This window comes from Oncorhynchus mykiss, chromosome 13 (genome assembly GCF_013265735.2).
Source record: "Oncorhynchus mykiss isolate Arlee chromosome 13, USDA_OmykA_1.1, whole genome shotgun sequence".
In the NCBI taxonomy this organism is placed as follows: domain Eukaryota; kingdom Metazoa; phylum Chordata; class Actinopteri; order Salmoniformes; family Salmonidae; genus Oncorhynchus; species Oncorhynchus mykiss.
This window is the reverse complement of record NC_048577.1, coordinates 60,985,704-61,004,267: the sequence shown is the minus strand read 5'-3', so window position 1 is coordinate 61,004,267 and position 18,564 is coordinate 60,985,704. Positions and strand designations below refer to the sequence as shown.

At 45.5% G+C, this 18,564-nt stretch overlaps 1 protein-coding gene across 2 annotated transcripts in view; it reads right to left on the bottom strand.

Annotated features, from left to right (window-relative positions):
- Positions 1–922: 922 nt before the first annotated feature.
- Positions 923–18,564, bottom strand: part of LOC110514624 (ubiquitin carboxyl-terminal hydrolase 22-like) — a 77,903-nt gene continuing 60,261 nt past the window's right edge. For both annotated transcript variants that reach the window (XM_036941792.1, XM_036941793.1), the window contains 6 exons: positions 18,104–18,262; positions 14,857–14,983; positions 13,485–13,576; positions 10,806–10,868; positions 5,492–5,641; positions 923–4,143 (listed from right to left, as the gene is read on the bottom strand). In XM_036941792.1, the coding sequence (XP_036797687.1) occupies positions 4,101–4,143; positions 5,492–5,641; positions 10,806–10,868; positions 13,485–13,576; positions 14,857–14,983; positions 18,104–18,262 (634 nt within the window). In that variant the 3' untranslated portion in view covers positions 923–4,100. The remainder of the gene's footprint in view (positions 4,144–5,491; positions 5,642–10,805; positions 10,869–13,484; positions 13,577–14,856; positions 14,984–18,103; positions 18,263–18,564) is intronic.

Below are 18,564 nucleotides of genomic sequence, written 5' to 3'. Positions count from 1 at the left end.
GCCCAAGGAAGTCCAGCAAATGTCAGGACCATCTCCTAAAGTTGATTCAGCTGTGGGATAGGGGCACCACCAGTACAGAGCTTGCTCAGGAGTGGCAGCAGGCAGGTGTGAGTGCATCTGCATGCACAGTGAGGAGAAGACTTTTGGAGGATGGCCTGGTGTCAAGAAGGGCAGCAAAGAAGCCACTTCTCTCCAGGAAAAACATCAGGGACAGACTGATATTCTGCAAAAGGTACAGGGATTGGACTGCTGAGGACTGGGCTAAAGTCATTTTCTCTGATGAATCCCCTTCACGATTGTTTGGGGCATCTGGAAAAAAGCTTGTCCGGAGAAGACAAGGTGAGCGCTACCATCAGTCCTGTAGCAGCATGCTTTACTGTTGGCATGACGAGACCATTCATGTGTGGGGTTGCTTCTCAGCCAAGGGAGTGGGCTCACTCACAATTTTGCCTAAGAACACAGCCATGAATAAAGAATGGTACCAACACATCCTCCGAGAGCAACTTCTCCCAACCATCCAGGAACAGTTTGGTGACGAACAATGCCTTTTCCAGCATGATGGAGCACCTTGCCATAAGGCAAAAGTGATAACTAAGTGGCTCGGGGAACAAAACATCTATATGTTGGGTGCATGGCCACAAAACTACCCAGAACTTAATCCCATTGAGAACTTGTGGTCAATCCTCAAGAGGCGGGTGGACAAACAAAAACCCACAAATGCTGTCATACTCCAAGCATTGATTATGCAAGAATGGGCTGCCATCAGTCAGGATGTGGCCCAGAAGTGAATTGACAGCATGCCAGGGTGGATTGCAGAGGTCTTGAAAAATAATTACAACTTCATGTAATTGTCAATAAATGCCTTTGACACTTATGAAATGTAACATCTGACAAACAAAAGACACTGAGGCAGCAGACTTTGTGAAAATTAATATTTGTGTTATTCTCAAAACCTTGGGCTACGACTGTAGACCCAAACAGTGGGAGTGGTCAATGATTAGGCTGCAGGACCTGAGAATGAGGTAAGGCATAATATGCCATCTAAACTGACATTTCCTAAAACCACCATGAGGTTATGGACTCCACTAGGATCTATTGGAACGAGTCTAACTACTATGGAGGGCTTCAGGGAAACAGAATGACACAGCAAGAGAAACAAGTTAGTAAGCATCATGCATTAAAAGAGCTTGAACGGGATCTTAAGCACAAACACATTCGTAACGTAACATACGAAATGGATGACGTACACAGCTGTGCTCACGGAGGATCTCTAACCACTAGGCTCCCTGCTGCCCCAAACTACACTATAGAGGGCTTCAGGGAAACTAGTATCCACATCTGTGGCAGGCAGTTCTCCATCTTCTGTCTCTGTGTTGGTGGTTTACCTACAGGGATGTATTCAGTGACGGGAAACACTGAGCTTTAAAGATAGAATAGGAAATGATGTCAGCTATTCATTCTATCGGACATTCATTTCTACTAAATGCATTTCTATCCAAATGTTGTCATTCAACACCACAAAACTGCACACTACACTAGAGAAAAGATGGAATAGATTTGAAACGGAAGAAATCAGGCAATGGAGACAGAGTATGTTCTAATTAAAGAGAAAAAAAGGACCGCGTGAGTTTTGTTGAGTTTAAAATCACTGAAACGGACAATGTCTCTCCTCTCACCTTCTTACACGTTAGGGCTGCGTTCCTGAATGACCTCTGGGTGGCGCTCTTCTCATCGGAAGCCTTGGTGGTGCGACCATTTAAACGTGTGATTTCTCTGTTCTGGCTCAGGGTTCAGTAATGGACTATCTGTACCAGACCAGAGGATAGATATGTTTGATTTATTTGTATTGTTTGTTTGTTTCCCGAGCAGCTGGACCAGACCCAAAGTGTTGCGGTATCAATGTGGTATACATTTTCCCACATTTCTTTTTTAAAACTTTACATACACAGTGATATTCAAACATAAATTACCCAACAACACATTTGTGTTCTTTCTTTTTAGACTCAGAATTCAGACAGCATACTGATAGGATAGAGCACTGTGTTACTGCACTGCAGAGGCAACCTACCACAAGTCACATTGGGTCGTGCACATCAGGGCACGCAATGGATAACGTTTTAAAACGTTTTGCCACGGAACATTTAAATTAGCGTTTCTCATTGGACAAGCCCAAGCAGTCCCTCCCCGTTTGTGAGTTCTCTATTTGGTGCCTAATGAACACAACCTTGGTCTGAACAAGCCACATGTGGTTGTTGTTGTGGATATTAAGAGAACACTGATGGATTCAAAAGCTGGAGAGTGTGCAGCAAACAGACAGCGCCACCGTGTACGTGCAATCCTTCATCATCGCCATTTACCCCCCCCAAACAACAGTACACAAATCAGTCAACGGAGTCTTGTAACAGAAGAGGTGTAGGCGTCGAGGTATTATTGCCCAAGGCGTCATTAAGACAGAGACGGACATGCGCCCAAAATGGCACACTATTCCCTATGTAGTGCACAACTATTGGACAGAATTAAAAAGTAGTGCACTATATAGGGAATAGTGAGCCATTTCAGTTTTGCCCTAGACCTGCACAGCTGTGTTGCAGTAGGCTTACGTTAGCACATCGCTTTAGTTGACAGACTCTAGAGGTCTGTGTTTGAAATGGCCCACTATTCCCTAGAGAACTACATTTGTCTCTGCAGTATATGGGGAATAGCAAGCGATTTGCCCCAGGTATCCACCCTACTGTGTTGCAGAGGTCTTCTAAAAAGACCCACAGCAGTCTGATAGCCATGGCCTGGTCCCAGATCTGTTTGTGATGGCTTACCAGCTACTATAAGAGTTTTAGCAAGACAGCACAAACAGATCTGGGACCAAGCTACAGAGAATTGCCTCTACTTCATAATGCCACAAGAAACCTATAGAAACCTATAGCTCAAAAATGTCAACAGCCAAAAGTGAGCCAATTTAAATCACCACCATCATTATATAGCCAACAACACTTTCCACGATAAAGAATACTACATCGAAATAACGTCTTCTGAAGGTACCATGACAGCAAGGAAGGGACATTACTGCACCGCAACAAAACAGAACGATGAGATTAACGTGGACACTGGAAAGAAATGGTACACAAAGAATTTCAATGAACGAGTCGCTAAATAAAAAAATAGATATTCCCTTGCCCTCAACCAAAATGAAACAAGAAAATAATCAACAAAAAAATAGTTTGAACATGGGTACGTTCAGTTTGATCCAAGTCCATTTTTCATGTTTGGCTGTTTACCAGGAAACTAGCAAGGATGGCGTCTCGTGCTCTCAGTTCTCTCACTTTTCCTCTTTAAAAAAATAGATGTACTCGAGGATCATACAGCATATTCCAGAACTAAATTCAAATGATAAGAATCATAACTAGATCTTGTTTGCTATTTTATTTTAAATAATACCATACTTTGTTTTGCTGTTGAAGTATATATATTTTTTGCATTTAGTTGTGTATGCATATGAAGACGTTGGACAGTCTCCTCCCATCGTGACATTTAGTTGTGTATGCATATGAAGACGTTGGACAGTCTCCTCCCATCGTGACATTTAGTTGTGTATGCATATGAAGACGTTGGACAGTCTCCTCCCATCGTGACTGTATGGTAAATGCTTTTCAGTGGAAACGAGAGCACCATGAAACAATAATTCACAATTCAATACTGTAGTTTTGGGGGTTTGAGTCCCACTGTGCCCTCTTCCCTCCTACTTCCTCTCCACAGAACTGTCAATCACTCTCGACAAGGCTCCGCCCCAACGTCAGAAAAGGGGCGGAGTGAGGGAGAGAGAGGGAGGGCTCCTTCCCACCCACACCACTCCACTTTTCCTCATTCTCTTTCTCCATTCAGTTGTGTCAAGTAGATGCCGGGAGCTCAGTGCTGTTTTTGAACAAGTTTTGCATGATTTTTCACTATTAGTCATTGTTTATGTTAGACTGTCACCCCTGTCAGGGGGGGTAGTAGTAACTGGTATAGTCAGAGTTTCAGGTAGGTTTGTGTGTTCGTGTTTTATCGTCCTCTGTTCCACAGTCATTGGTTGGTTCTCCGCAGAGCCAGCGGTCTACAAGGTAAGGCTACTCATACTCCAGGAACTGCTTGTGATAGAACAGCAGATACCTGAGGGGAAAGGAAAAGAGCTATTAGACTTACATGTGATTAGTAGTAGACATAGTAGTAGTAGTAGCAGCAGTAGTAAAGGGAAATAGTTAGATTAAATGTGATTATTATTAGTAGTAGTAGAGGGAAATAGCTATTAGACTTAAATGTGATTAGTAGTAGCAGTAGTAGTAGTAGTAGTAGTAGTAGTAGTAGTAGTAGTATTAGTAGCAGGAGTAGTATTAGCATGTGATTAGCAGTACTAATAGTATTAGTAGTAGCAGTAGTAAAGGGAAATAGTTAGATTAAACGTGATTATTAGCAGTAGTAGTACAGGGAAAGTGCTATTAGACTTAAATGTGATTAGTAGTAGCAGTAGTAGTAAGTAGTACTAGCAGCAGCAGTAGTAGTAATAGTATTAGTAGTAAAGGGAAATAGTTTGATTAAATGTGATTAGTAGTAGTAGTAGCTGTAGTAGTAAGTAGTACTAGCAGCAGCAGTTTTAGTAATAGTAGCAGTAGTATTAGTAGCAGTATTAATAGCAGTATTAGTTAGTAGTAGCAACAGAAGCAGTAATAGAAGTAGCAGCAGTAGTAGTAGCAATAGCAGCAGCAGCAGTATTAGAAGCAGTAGTATCAGTATTAGTAGCAGTAGTATTAGTAATAGTATTAGTAGCATTAGCAGTAGTAGCATTGGCAGTATTAGTAGAAGTAGCAGTATTGGCAGCAGTGTTAGTAGCAGTATTAGTAGCAGAAGAGGGAAAGCACTATTTGACTTAAATATGATTAGTAGTAATGGTACAGGAAAATAGTTAACTTAAATGTGGTTAGTTTGTGTGGGGTTGTTCAGGGTTGTTAACACTAAGAATATGTATGGATGGAATCGACCTCTAGAGTTGGGGTCAATTAAATCTAAATTGACGCCAATCTAACATTGTGTTCAGTCGGGCACACAAAACATTTTGCAACAACAAATGGACATCTGTGTTCATATTGGACACATTCAGGTAGTAGCAGTAGTTGTACAGGTAGTTCTGAACATGATGCGGGTATTGAACTGCAATCACACAGAAATTCCACATCCAAATCAACTGAGAGAAAACTTGACTGCAATGGATCCTCAGGGTTATGTTCAGTGGGGATAAAACATTTGGAAATGGATTGTAACCTGGAGGTACTACCTGAACTTGTTCAATAACACAACCTCTTGTTTTCCTCTGAAAAAACGTTTTGCTACAGTGTACCCAACTGAACACAGTCAAAATATTTTAGTAGTGTTTTTCTATTGGTAGTCCCTCCCTGCTCCAGTCGTTCCTTTCAGTCTGTTTTCTAAAGAAAATGACCGTGGAGTCTGGTGTCTGATAACCCACCCTTCACTGTCCAACACGTCCTTGATGCTGGCCTTCGTAATGATGGCGTCGTCACACTTGAACCACTGGTCCTTGTGTTGGCGGATGAAGCTGGTGTAGTGACCACTCTCCAGGGTGCCCTGGTGGTTCACCACCGCAAACAGAGAATACCTGCTCCACCACAACACACAGACAGTTAAACAGAGAATACCTGCTCCACCACAACACACAGACAGTTAAACAGAGAATACCTGCTCCACCACAACACACAGACAGTTAAACAGAGAATACCTGCTCCACCACAACACACAGTTAAACAGAGAATACCTGCTCCACCACAACACACAGTTAAACAGAGAATACCTGCTCCACCACAACACACAGTTAAACAGAGAATACCTGCTCCACCACAACACACAGTTAAACAGAGAATATCTGTTCCACCACAACACACAGACAGAGAGTTAAACAGAGAATACCTGCTCCATCACAACACACAGTTAAACAGAGAATACCTGCTCCACCACAACACACAGTTAAACAGAGAATACCTGTTCCACCACAACACACAGACAGAGTTAAACAGAGAATACCTGCTCCATCACAACACACAGTTAAACAGAGAATACCTGCTCCACCACAACACACAGTTAAACAGAGAATACCTGCTCCACCACAACACACAGACAGAGAGTTAAACAGAGAATACCTGCTCCATCACAACACACAGTTAAACAGAGAATACCTGCTCCACCACAACACACAGTTAAACAGAGAATACCTGCTCCACCACAACACACAGTTAAACAGAGAATACATGCTCCACCACAACACACAGACAGTTAAACAGAGAATACCTGCTCCATCACAACACACAGTTAAACAGAGAATACCTGTTCCACCACAACACACAGACAGACAGTTAAACAGAGAATACCTGCTCCATCACAACACACAGTTAAACAGAGAATACCTGCTCCACCACAACACACAGTTAAACAGAGAATACCTGCTCCATCACAACACAACACACACACACAGGGACAGTGGAGAGTTAAAACAGAGAATACCTGGTCCACCACAACACAACACACACACACAGGGACAGTGGAGAGTTAAAACAGAGAATACCTGGACCACCACAACACACTAGAGGTCGACCGATTAATTATCTTTCGGAAATCTTTTTTTTTTTTTTTTTTACACCTTTATTTAATCTTTATTTAACTCGGCAAGTCAGTTAAGAACACATTCTTATTTTCAATGACGGCCTAGGAACGGTGGGTTAACTGCCTTGTTCAGGGGCAGAACAACAGATGTGTACCTTGTCAGCTCGGGGATTCGATCTTGCAACCTGACGCTCTAACCTGATTACATTGCACTCCACGAGGAGCCTGCCTGTTATGCGAATGCAGTAAGCCAAGGTAAGTTGCTAGCTAGCATTAAACTTATCTTATAAAAAACAATTAATCAATCAATCCTAATCACTAGTTAACTACACATGGTTGATATTACTAGTTTATCTAGCGTGTCCTGCGTTGCATATAATCGATGCAGTGCGCATTCACGAAAAAGGACTGTCGTTGCTCCAACGTGTACCTAACCATAAACACCAATGCCTTTCTTAAAATCAATACACAAGTATATATTTTTAAACCTGCATATTTAGTTAATATTGCCTGCTAACATTAATTTCTTTTAACTAGGGAAAATGATGTCACTTCTCTTGCAACAGAGTCAGGGTATATGCAGCAGTTTGGGCCGCCTGGCTCGTTACGAACTGTGTGAAGACTATTTCTTCCTAACAAAGACAGCCAACTTCGCCAAACGGGGGATGATTTAACAAAAGCGCATTTGCGAAAAAAGCAAAATCGTTGCACGACTGTACCTAACCATAAACATCAATGCCTTTCTTAAAATCAATACACAGAAGTATATATTTTTAAAACTGCATATTTAACTAAAAGAAATCCAGGTTAGCAGGCAATATTAACCAGGTGTAATTGTGTCACTTCTCTTGCATTCATTGCACACAGAGTCAGGGTATATGCAACAGTTTGGGCCGCCTGGCTCATTGCGAACTAATTTGCCAGAATGTTACGTAATTATGACATAACATTGAAGGTTGTGCAATGTAACAGGAATATTTAGACTGATGGATGCCACCCATTAGATAAAATACGTAACGGTTCCGTATTTCACTGAAAGAATAAATGTTTTGTTTTCGAGATGATAGTTCTGGATTCGATATTAATGACCTAAGGGTCGTATTTCTGTGTGTTATTATATTACAATTAGGTCCATGATTTGATAGAGCAGTTTGACTGAGCCGTGGTAGGCAGCAGCAGGCTCATTCATTCAAACAGCACTTTAGTGCGTTTGACAGCAGCTCGTCGCTGTGCCTCAAGCATTGAGCTTGACTTGACTTCAAGCCTATCAACTCCCGAGATTAGGCTGGTGTAACCGATGTGAAATGGCTAGCTAGTTAGCGAGGTGCGCGCTAATAGCGTTTCAAACGTCACTCGCTCTGAGACTTAGGAGTAGTTGTTCCACTTGCTCTGCATGGGTAACACTGCTTCGAGGGTGGCTGTTGTCGTTGTGTTCCTGGTTCGAGCCCAGGTAGGAGCGAGGAGAGGGACGGAAGCTATACTGGTACACTGGCAATACTAAAGTGCCTATAAGAACATCCAATAGTCAGAGGTATATGAAATACAAATGGTATAGAGAGAAATAGTCCTATAAATCCTATAATAACTACAACCTAAGACTTCTTACCTGGGAATATTGAAGTCTCATGTTAAAAAGAACCACCAGCTTTCATATGTTCTCATGTTCTGAGCAAGGAACTGAAACGTTAGCTTTCTTACATGGCACATATTACACTTTTCCTTACAACACTGTGTTTTTGCATTATTTAAACCAAATTGAACATGTTTCATTATTTATTTGAGGCTAAATTGATTTTATTGATGTATTATATTAAGTTAAAATAAGTGTTCATTCAGTAATGTAGTAATTGTCATTATTACAAATAAAAAAAATATATATTTTTAATTGGCCGATTAATCGGTATCAGCTTTTTTTGGTCCTCCAATAATCGGTATTGGCGTTGAAAAATCATAATGGGTCGACCTCTACAACACACACACACACAGAGACAGTGGACAGTTAAACAGAGACTACCTGGTCCACCACAACACACACAGAGACAGTGGACAGTTAAACAGAGAATACCTGGTCCACCACAACACACACACACACACACAGAGACAGTGGACAGTTAAACAGAGACTACCTGGTCCACCACAACACACACAGAGACAGTGGACAGTTAAACAGAGAATACCTGGTCCACCACAACACACACACACAGACAGTGGACAGTTAAACAGAGAATACCTGGTCCACCACAACACACACACACAGAGACAGTGGACAGTTAAACAGAGAATACCTGGTCCACCACAACACACACACAGAGACAGTGGACAGTTAAACAGAGACTACCTGGTCCACCACAACACACACAGAGACAGTGGACAGTTAAACAGAGACTACCTGGTCCACCACAACACACACACAGAGACAGTGGACAGCTAAACAGAGACTACCTGGTCCACCACAACACACACACACAGAGACAGTGGACAGCTAAACAGAGACTACCTGGTCCACCACAACACACACACAGAGACAGTGGACAGCTAAACAGAGACCACCTGGTCCACCACAACAACACACACACAGAGACAGTGGACAGTTAAACAGAGACTACCTGGTCCACCACAACACACACACAGAGACAGTGGACAGTTAAACAGAGACTACTTGGTCCACCACAACACACACACACAGAGACAGTGGACAGTTAAACAGAGACTACCTGGTCCACCACAACACACACATACAGACAGTGGACAGTTCAACAGAGACTACCTGGTCCACCACAACACACACACATACACACAGAGACAGTGGACAGTTAAACAGAGACTACCTGGTCCACCACAACACACACACAGAGACAGTGGACAGTTAAACAGAGACTACCTGGTCCACCACAACACACACACAGAGACAGTGGACAGCTAAACAGAGACTACCTGGTCCACCACAACACACACACACACACACACACACACACACACACACACACACACACAGAGACAGTGGACAGTTAAACAGAGACTACCTGGTCCACCACAACACACACACAGAGACAGTGGACAGTTAAACAGACACTACCTGGTCCACCACAACACACACACACACAGAGACAGTGGACAGTTAAACAGAGACTACCTGGTCCACCACAACACACACACAGAGACAGTGGACAGCTAAACAGAGACTACCTGGTCCACCACAACACACACACACACACACACACAGAGACAGTGGACAGTTAAACAGAAACTACCTGGTCCACCACAACACACACACAGAGACAGTGGACAGTTAAACAGACACTACCTGGTCCACCACAACACACACACACACACACAGAGACAGTGGACAGTTAAACAGAGACTACCTGGTCCACCACAACACACACAGACAGTGGAGAAGGAAGCGAGGTTGACTTAAAGTACTTTATAACACAGCTGGTGGTATATATTGACTTCACCTGATTATTCTGGCTTCACCTATTCCTCTTAGTTTACACATCCATTTCTCTGACCATGACAACGAGTCAGAGGGACAGTCAATGGGCCTTCATCCAATCCATCAAAACAGTCACAGGGACCATGGTGATGAACACTCTTGTCCTTAGTACCCCAGTCAAAGTACCAACTAGACATGGTAGTGTATAACATGGAGTCATTTAACCCTGGTAAATGTCTGGGATAACGCATGCCAGTGTAACCTCCATGGAGGAGAACAATGGAGCTACATTTAATAGTGTTTACATTGATTTCATTTGGGAGTCGGACTAGGAAGCTCCACGCCGTTAGCATTCGCTGTTGCTCTAGAATGGAAACAATTATGAGATGAATCTAGCTTTTTTTCTGTGCTTCCGTTCTCAAATAAATTACAAACTGCATACATGGATACCCCATCAACATTAGAATAAGGTGTTATTCAGACCAGGCTTCAAATACTAGTGGAAATGTGAAATCCTTTCAGCGTTTCTTTTAGCTCGTCTGGAGTGCTAGGTGGGCCATGTTTGCACTTTTTCAACTATTTTCTTGGTTCCATTGTGCAAGACAAGCTCAATCAAGCCCAGACAGATCAAATGTTTAAACAACATGTCAACCTTACTTGAAGCCAGATCTGGTGCTGTTTACTGGTGATACGTTGTTTACCATAACAGAATAAACCCCGATATACTTACTTATTGTCGTTGTTTAATACTTCTACTGTCTGTTGATACTGGCCATTCATCCTGCTCTCCTTACTGTAGAGGACAGAGACACCGTCACATGCTCATATCAAATGACACGGGACAGTGAGAAGAACATCATCCAACATACATGGTTACAGTTGACTTGAAACATCCAGGTTACATAACAGTCATTCAAATGACAGTGTCACAGTGAAGGTTACATTTGTATAGTAGTCATTAAGCTGATGCTCTTATCCCCTGTGACGTAAAGTCTTTTCATCTTAAGGTAGCTGGGTGAGAAACACACATATCAGTCAGTCATAGTGAGCTCCTGTTTCCTCAACAAAGTCAGTGGTAGTAGGAGTGTTAGTTCAAGAGTGACTGTTACTACAATCTGTTATGTCACGTTTGACAGTGTTATGAAGGAAAGTGTTACCACATACTAGAATTCTGTCATGAGTATTCAGACATAATACTGTGTCTTGGATTGATTGATCGATTGATTTTGGGGTCAAGACATTTCTCCAGTTATAAACTATTGAAAGTACAAAGAACCCCAGAGGATGACATGTGTCCCACACATCCACTAGGTGGCAGGGGTGTCCTGCATAATAAGCAGACAGACAGGAGAGCCTCCTACACTCTCCTATTTCTCTGCCGTTCACTACAGCCAGAGACGCATGATCAAAGCATGGTTCAATGACGAACAGGCAGACAGTAGGAAGGCAGGGTATACGACAGGCAGTAGGAAGGCGGGGTATACGACAGGCAGTAGGAAGGCAGGGTATACAACAGGCAGTAGGAAGGCGGGGTATACGACAGGCAGTAGGAAGGCGGGGTATACAATAGACAGTAGGAAGGCGGGGTATACGATAGACAGTAGGAAGGCGGGGTATACGACAGACAGTAGGAAGGCAGGGTATACGATAGACAGTAGGAAGGCAGGGTATACGACAGGCAGTAGGAAGGCAGGGTATACGACAGGCAGTAGGAAGGCGGGGTATACGACAGGCAGTAGGAAGGCAGGGTATACGACAGGCAGTAGGAAGGCAGGGTATACGACAGGCAGTAGGAAGGCGGGGTATACGACAGGCAGTAGGAAGGCAGGGTATACGACAGGCAGTAGGAAGGCAGGGTATACGACAGGCAGTAGGAAGGCGGGGTATACGACAGGCAGTAGGAAGGCAGGGTATACGACAGGCAGTAGGAAGGCGGGGTATACGACAGGCAGTAGGAAGGCGGGGTATACAATAGACAGTAGGAAGGCGGGGTATACGACAGGCAGTAGGAAGGCAGGGTATACGACAGGCAGTAGGAAGGCAGGGTATACGACAGGCAGTAGGAAGGCAGGGTATACGACAGGCAGTAGGAAGGCAGGGTATACGACAGGCAGTAGGAAGGCGGGGTATACGACAGGCAGTAGGAAGGCAGGGTATACGACAGGCAGTAGGAAGGCGGGGTATACGACAGGCAGTAGGAAGGCGGGGTATACAATAGACAGTAGGAAGGCGGGGTATACGATAGACAGTAGGAAGCCGGGGTATACGACAGACAGTAGGAAGGCAGGGTATACGATAGACAGTAGGAAGGCAGGGTATACGACAGGCAGTAGGAAGGCGGGGTATACGACAGGCAGTAGGAAGGCGGGGAATACAATAGACAGTAGGAAGGCGGGGTATACAATAGACAGTAGGAAGGCAGGGTATACGACAGGCAGTAGGAAGGCAGGGTATACGATAGACAGTAGGAAGGCAGGGTATACGACAGGCAGTAGGAAGGCGGGGTATACGACAGGCAGTAGGAAGGCGGGGTATACAATAGACAGTAGGAAGGCGGGGTATACGATAGACAGTAGGAAGGCAGGGTATACGACAGGCAGTAGGAAGGCAGGGTATACGACAGACAGTAGGAAGGCAGGGTATACGACAGGCAGTAGGAAGGTAGGGTATATGACAGGCAGTAGGAAGGTAGGGTATATGATAGACAGTAGGAAGGTAGGGTATACAATAGACAGTAGGAAGGCAGGGTATACGACAGGCAGTAGGAAGGTAGGGTATATGATAGACAGTAGGAAGGCGGGGTATACGACAGGCAGTAGGAAGGTAGGGTATACAATAGACAGTAGGAAGGTAGGGTATATGATAGACAGTAGGAAGGTAGGGTATACAATAGACAGTAGGAAGGCAGGGTATACGACAGGCAGTAGGAAGGCAGGGTATACGACAGGCAGTAGGAAGGTAGGGTATATGATAGACAGTAGGAAGGCGGGGTATACAATAGACAGTAGGAAGGTAGGGTATACAATAGACAGTAGGAAGGTAGGGTATACAATAGACAGTAGGAAGGCAGGGTATACGACAGGCAGTAGGAAGGCAGGGTATACGACAGACAGTAGGAAGGCGGGGTATACAATAGACAGTAGGAAGGTAGGGTATACAATAGACAGTAGGAAGGCAGGGTATACGATAGGCAGTAGGAAGGCAGGGTATACGACAGGCAGTAGGAAGGCAGGGTATACGACAGGCAGTAGGAAGGTGGAGGATGGAGAACACACAGCGTTCATACACTCATCATTATTTTATAGTGCGGGAGCACGAGGAGTGAGGGCTTTCTATTTCCAAACCAGAGCTTAGATCTGCAGTGTGTGTGTGTGTGTGTGTGTGTGTGTGTGTGTGTGTGAGACCTCACCTGGAAGCTATGAAAGGTGTCATGTCCAGCTCTAGAGGGAAGGAGACGTAGGTGGTGATCTTCCTCCTCAGTTTGGCAGAGTGTTCAAACCGCTACACCCCAGGAGGTAGGAGGGAGAGAAGAGAAGAGAGGGGGAGAGAAAGAAGAGAGGGGAAGAGGGAGAGAAAGAAGAGAGGGGAAGAGGGAGAGAAAGAAGAGGGAGAGAAAGAAGAGGGGGAGAGGAGGGAGAGAAAGAAGAGAAGAGGGGAGAGGGAGAGAAGGAAGAGAAGAGGAAAAAGAGGAAAGAGAGGGGGAGAGGGGAGGAGGGAAAGCGAGAAGGGGAAAAGAGAGAGAAGGGGGAAAAGAGAGAGAAGGGGGAAAAGAGAGAGAAGAGGGGGCAGAAAGGAGAGAGGGGGAAAAGAGAGAGAAGGGGGAAAAGAGGGGGAAACGAGAGAGAAGGGGGAAAAGAGAGAGAAGAGGGGGTAGAAAGGAGAGAGGGGGAAAAGAGAGAAGGGGGAAAAGAGGGGGGAACGAGAGAGAAGGGGGAAAAGAGAGAGAAGAGGGGGCAGAAATGAGAGATGGGGAAGAGAGAGAAGGGGGAAGAGAGGGGGAAAAGAGAGAGAAGAGGGAAAATAGAGAGAAGGGGAAGAGAGAGAGAAGGGGGAAAAGAGAGAGAAGAGGGGGCAGAAAGGAGAGAGGGGGAAAAGAGAGAGAAGGGGGAAAAGAGAGCGAAGGGGGAAAAGAGAGAGAAGGGGGAAAAGAGAGAGAAGGGGGAAAAGAGAACGAAGGGGGAAAAGAGAGAAGGGGGAAAAGAGAGAGAAGGGGGAAAAGAGAGAAGAGGGGGAAGAGGGAGAGGGGTAGAAGGAGAGCAGAGGGGGAGGGAAGAGAGAGAGAGACATTATTTAGACTCCTCCCTGATCTTCTTGTCATTCTGAAGGGAGGGATTACGTGTGAGAAGTAGAGAGCTCTGTCAGACTAGAGCCCTGATGGTAAAAGATGGATCAGTCTGAAGAGAAGAGAGATTCCCACGTTCAGCATAGTCCTAGGAATATTTTAAAAAGCTTATGTATGGCTCCCCCATACTCCATAAATAAAACGTGTAGAAGGCTGTATGTGTGTGACTCTCTGTGTGTGTGTGTAGTGACAGTAATGGAAGGCAAATCTTTCCACACACAAAGCCTTCTACCAGTAGTTATAATGGAAAGTATAAGTATACAGTGAGAATGAAAAATGTAAAATGATATTTTCTTATATTCATATATTTCAATATATTTATTATATATTATTATACTTCATTATTATATGATAAGTTCTTATATTGTATTTCAATAGATTGTCCTTAGTGGTCCTCTTGTGATTGGCTGGGAGCAGAGAGGAGCAGAGAGAGACTCACTTTGAGATGGAAACACGCCACGATGGGGAGCTTCTTCATCGTCAGCTGTTTGGTGGACTCCTGGTAACTATGGCAACCGCCACATTTGATTTTGGCACTGCTTCCTAGATGCTCAGGCCGAGTGAACCTGCAGAAAGAGGGAGTGGAATATTAAGAGAAAGACAGGAGAGAGAGGGGGAGAGAGAACGAGAGATCTTGAGGAGAGAGAGAGAACGAGAGAGCATGAGGCGAGCGAGCGCGAGAGTATGAGGAGAGCGAGCGGGAGAGCATGAGGAGAGCGAGAGAGCATGAGAGCGAGAGAGCATGAGCGCGAGAGAGCATGAGCGCGAGAGAGCATGAGCGCGAGAGAGCATGAGCGCGAGAGAGCATGAGGAGAGCATGGGGAGAGAAAGCATGAGAGTGACAGAGCATGGGGAGAGAGCATGAGAAGAGAGCGAGAGAGCGCGGGGAGAGAGTACGAGGAGAGAGAGAGCGGGGAGAGAGCACGAGGAGAGAGCACGAGGAGAGAGCACGAGGAGAGAGCACGAGGAGAGAGCACGAGGAGAGAGAGCACGAGGAGAGAGAGCACGAGGAGAGAGAGCACGAGGAGAGAGAGCACGAGGAGAGAGCAAGAGAGAGTATGAGGAGCGCGAGAGAGAGCATGAGGAGAGAGAATGAGCGCGAGAGAGCATGAGCGCGAGAGAGCATGAGAACGAGAGAGCATGAGAACGAGAGAGCATGAGGAGAGCATGGGGAGAGAAAGCATGAGAGTGACAGAGCATGGGGAGAGAGCATGAGAAGAGAGCGAGAGAGCGCGGGGAGAGAGTACGAGGAGAGAGAGAGCGGGGAGAGAGCATGAGGAGAGAGCACGAGGAGAGAGCACGAGGAGAGAGCACGAGGAGAGAGAGCACGAGGAGAGAGAGCACGAGGAGAGAGAGCACGAGGAGAGAGAGCACGAGGAGAGAGAGCACGAGGAGAGAGAGCACGAGGAGAGAGAGCACAAGGAGAGAGAGCGCAAGAGAGAGTATGAGGAGCGCGAGAGAGAGCATGAGGAGAGAGAATGAGCGCGAGAGAGCATGAGCGCGAGAGAGCATGAGAGCGAGAGAGCATGAGGAGAGCATGGGGAGAGAAAGCATGAGAGTGACAGAGCATGGGGAGAGAGCATGAGAAGAGAGCGAGAGAGCGCGGGGAGAGAGTACGAGGAGAGAGAGAGCGGGGAGAGAGCACGAGGAGAGAGCACGAGGAGAGAGCACGAGGAGAGAGCACGAGGAGAGAGAGCACGAGGAGAGAGAGCACGAGGAGAGAGAGCACGAGGAGAGAGAGCACGAGGAGAGAGAGCACGAGGAGAGAGAGCACGAGGAGAGAGAGCACGAGGAGAGAGAGCACGAGGAGAGAGAGCACGAGAGCACGAGGAGAGAGAGTATGAGGAGAGAGAGTATGAGGAGCGCGAGAGAGAGCATGAGGAGAGAGAGAGAGCATGAGGAGAGAGAGAGAGCATGAGGAGAGAGAGAGAGCATGAGGAGAGAGAGAGCATGAGGAGAGAGAGAGAGCATGAGGAGAGAGAGAGCATGAGGAGAGAGAGCATGAAGAGAGCGAGAGAATGAGGAGAGAGAGAGAGCATGAGGAGAGAGAGAGCATGAGGAGAGAGAGCATGAAGAGAGCGAGAGAATATGAGGAGAGCGAGAGAATATGAGGAGAGAGAGAGAGCATGAGGAGAGAGAGAGCATGAGGAGAGAGAGAGAGCATGAGGAGAGAGAGAGAGCATGAGGAGAGAGAGAGAGCATGAGGAGAGAGAGCATGAGGAGAGAGAGCATGAAGAGAGCGAGAGAATATGAGGAGAGCGAGAGAATATGAGGAGAGAGAGAAGGAAGGGTGAGAAAGGGGTGGAGGAAGAGAGAAAGAGGGAAGATAATACATACAGAGGGTACAGAGACAGATAAAGTAGAAACACACTGAGTGTACATAACATTAGGAACACCTTCCTAATATTAAGCTGCACCCCCTGAGAACAGCCTCAATTCCGCAGGGTATGGACTACAAGGTGTCAAAAGGGATGCTGGCCCATGTTGACTCCAATGCTTCCCATTGTTGTCTCAAGTTGGCTAGATGTCCTTTGGGTGGAGGACCATTCTTCATCCACACAGGAAACTGTTGAAAGTGAAAAACCCAGCAGCGTTGCAGTTCTTGACACAAACCGGTACGCCTGGCACCTACCTCCTACTCCCCGGATTCACCCGGTCAGTCTAAGGCATGGAGAGAGCAGGTGTTCCTAATGTTTTGTCCACTCAGCGTATAAAAAGACAACAGAATGTGTTTGTAGTGATACACAACAGGTCAGTTTCCATGGTTACACTGCCAGAGGCTGCACTATAATGCTAAGCAGTGACCAGACCACGCCTGTGGATGGAACAGTGAAGCCAACCGTTTTCTGTAGGGGGGAGGCCAACACTGATGGTCAACGATGTGACTGAGGACTGATACTGGCCATCAGCCAGAGAGAAAGACTTCACACACTGCAGCACATGTTCCCAAGACAAGGACCCCAGGAAGAAGAGCTGCTACTTGGCAAACGCTAAACGGAGACCTGAATAAACAAAAACAATCCAACCTCCACACTAGCATTCCACTAAGAATGCGTGCCCAACACATTGCTTGATTCCCAGTGCTATGCTAGGTGTGGCTATTGGAACAGACCCCAAGTGTGTATACTGTAACAATGTGTTCACCCCTCAGAATCAGCCCTGTCTGTGCCTTTAAGAGCCATGCTGCAGCAACCAGGCTGTGACTGGTGATGAAGTACAAGAGGAAGAGGAAGAGAGAGGAAGTGAGGACAGGTAACAGAGGAGATGGAAGATAAAGAGCAAATTGACATTCATTCAATTACAGACAGACAATTTAAAAAACAAATCAAATTTTAATAAACTCTCATATCTACTGGGTGAAATACCACAATGTGCCATCACAGCAGCAAGATGTGTGACCTGTTGCCACAAGAGAAGGGCAACCAGTGAAGAACAAACACCATTGTATACAGAGATATAATTTGAAATGTCTTAATTATTTTGACACTTTTGTAAGTGTAATGTTTACAGTAAATGCTTTATTGTTTATAATCCATTTCACTTTCCTTGGCAATGTAAACATGCGTTTCCCAAGCCAATAAAGCCCCTTAAAGTGACATTGTGAGAGATGGTGGCCCATATGAAGAGGAGAGAGGGACAGACATGGTGAAAGACCTGGGGACGGACAGTCGTTTCGTGTGCTCTACCTGCGTAGACAGTCTGTGAGCGTGGTGGCCCCTGAAAGATGGCTATCTCCGTTGACCGTTGAGCCGTCTCCCCCGGGGCTAAGGGGCCAGAAGGGAGTGGACGAGCCCGGCAGGTCCAGACTGATGTCCCAGAATGGGTCTATCGTGGTGGACACACCGCTAGAGGGGAGGGGAGACAGCCAATGAGATACATCATGTGTGTATGGGTGAGTTATGGAGGTAATAAAGACTGGTGTGTGTTGTTAGTAGTCATGGGGAAAGGGTGATAAATGGTCATGGTGCATAAGCTTTTATCCACACTGTGTGTGTGTGTGTGTGTGTGTGTGTGTGTGTGTGTGTGTGTGTGTACATACATTCGGTTCAGCCAAGCTCACCAGTTTGCAATTCAATCGAGTGATATAAAGATAGGTGGTTTTACATGTTAGGTATTTGTAACGCTATGCTTTGAGAATGAATGTAGT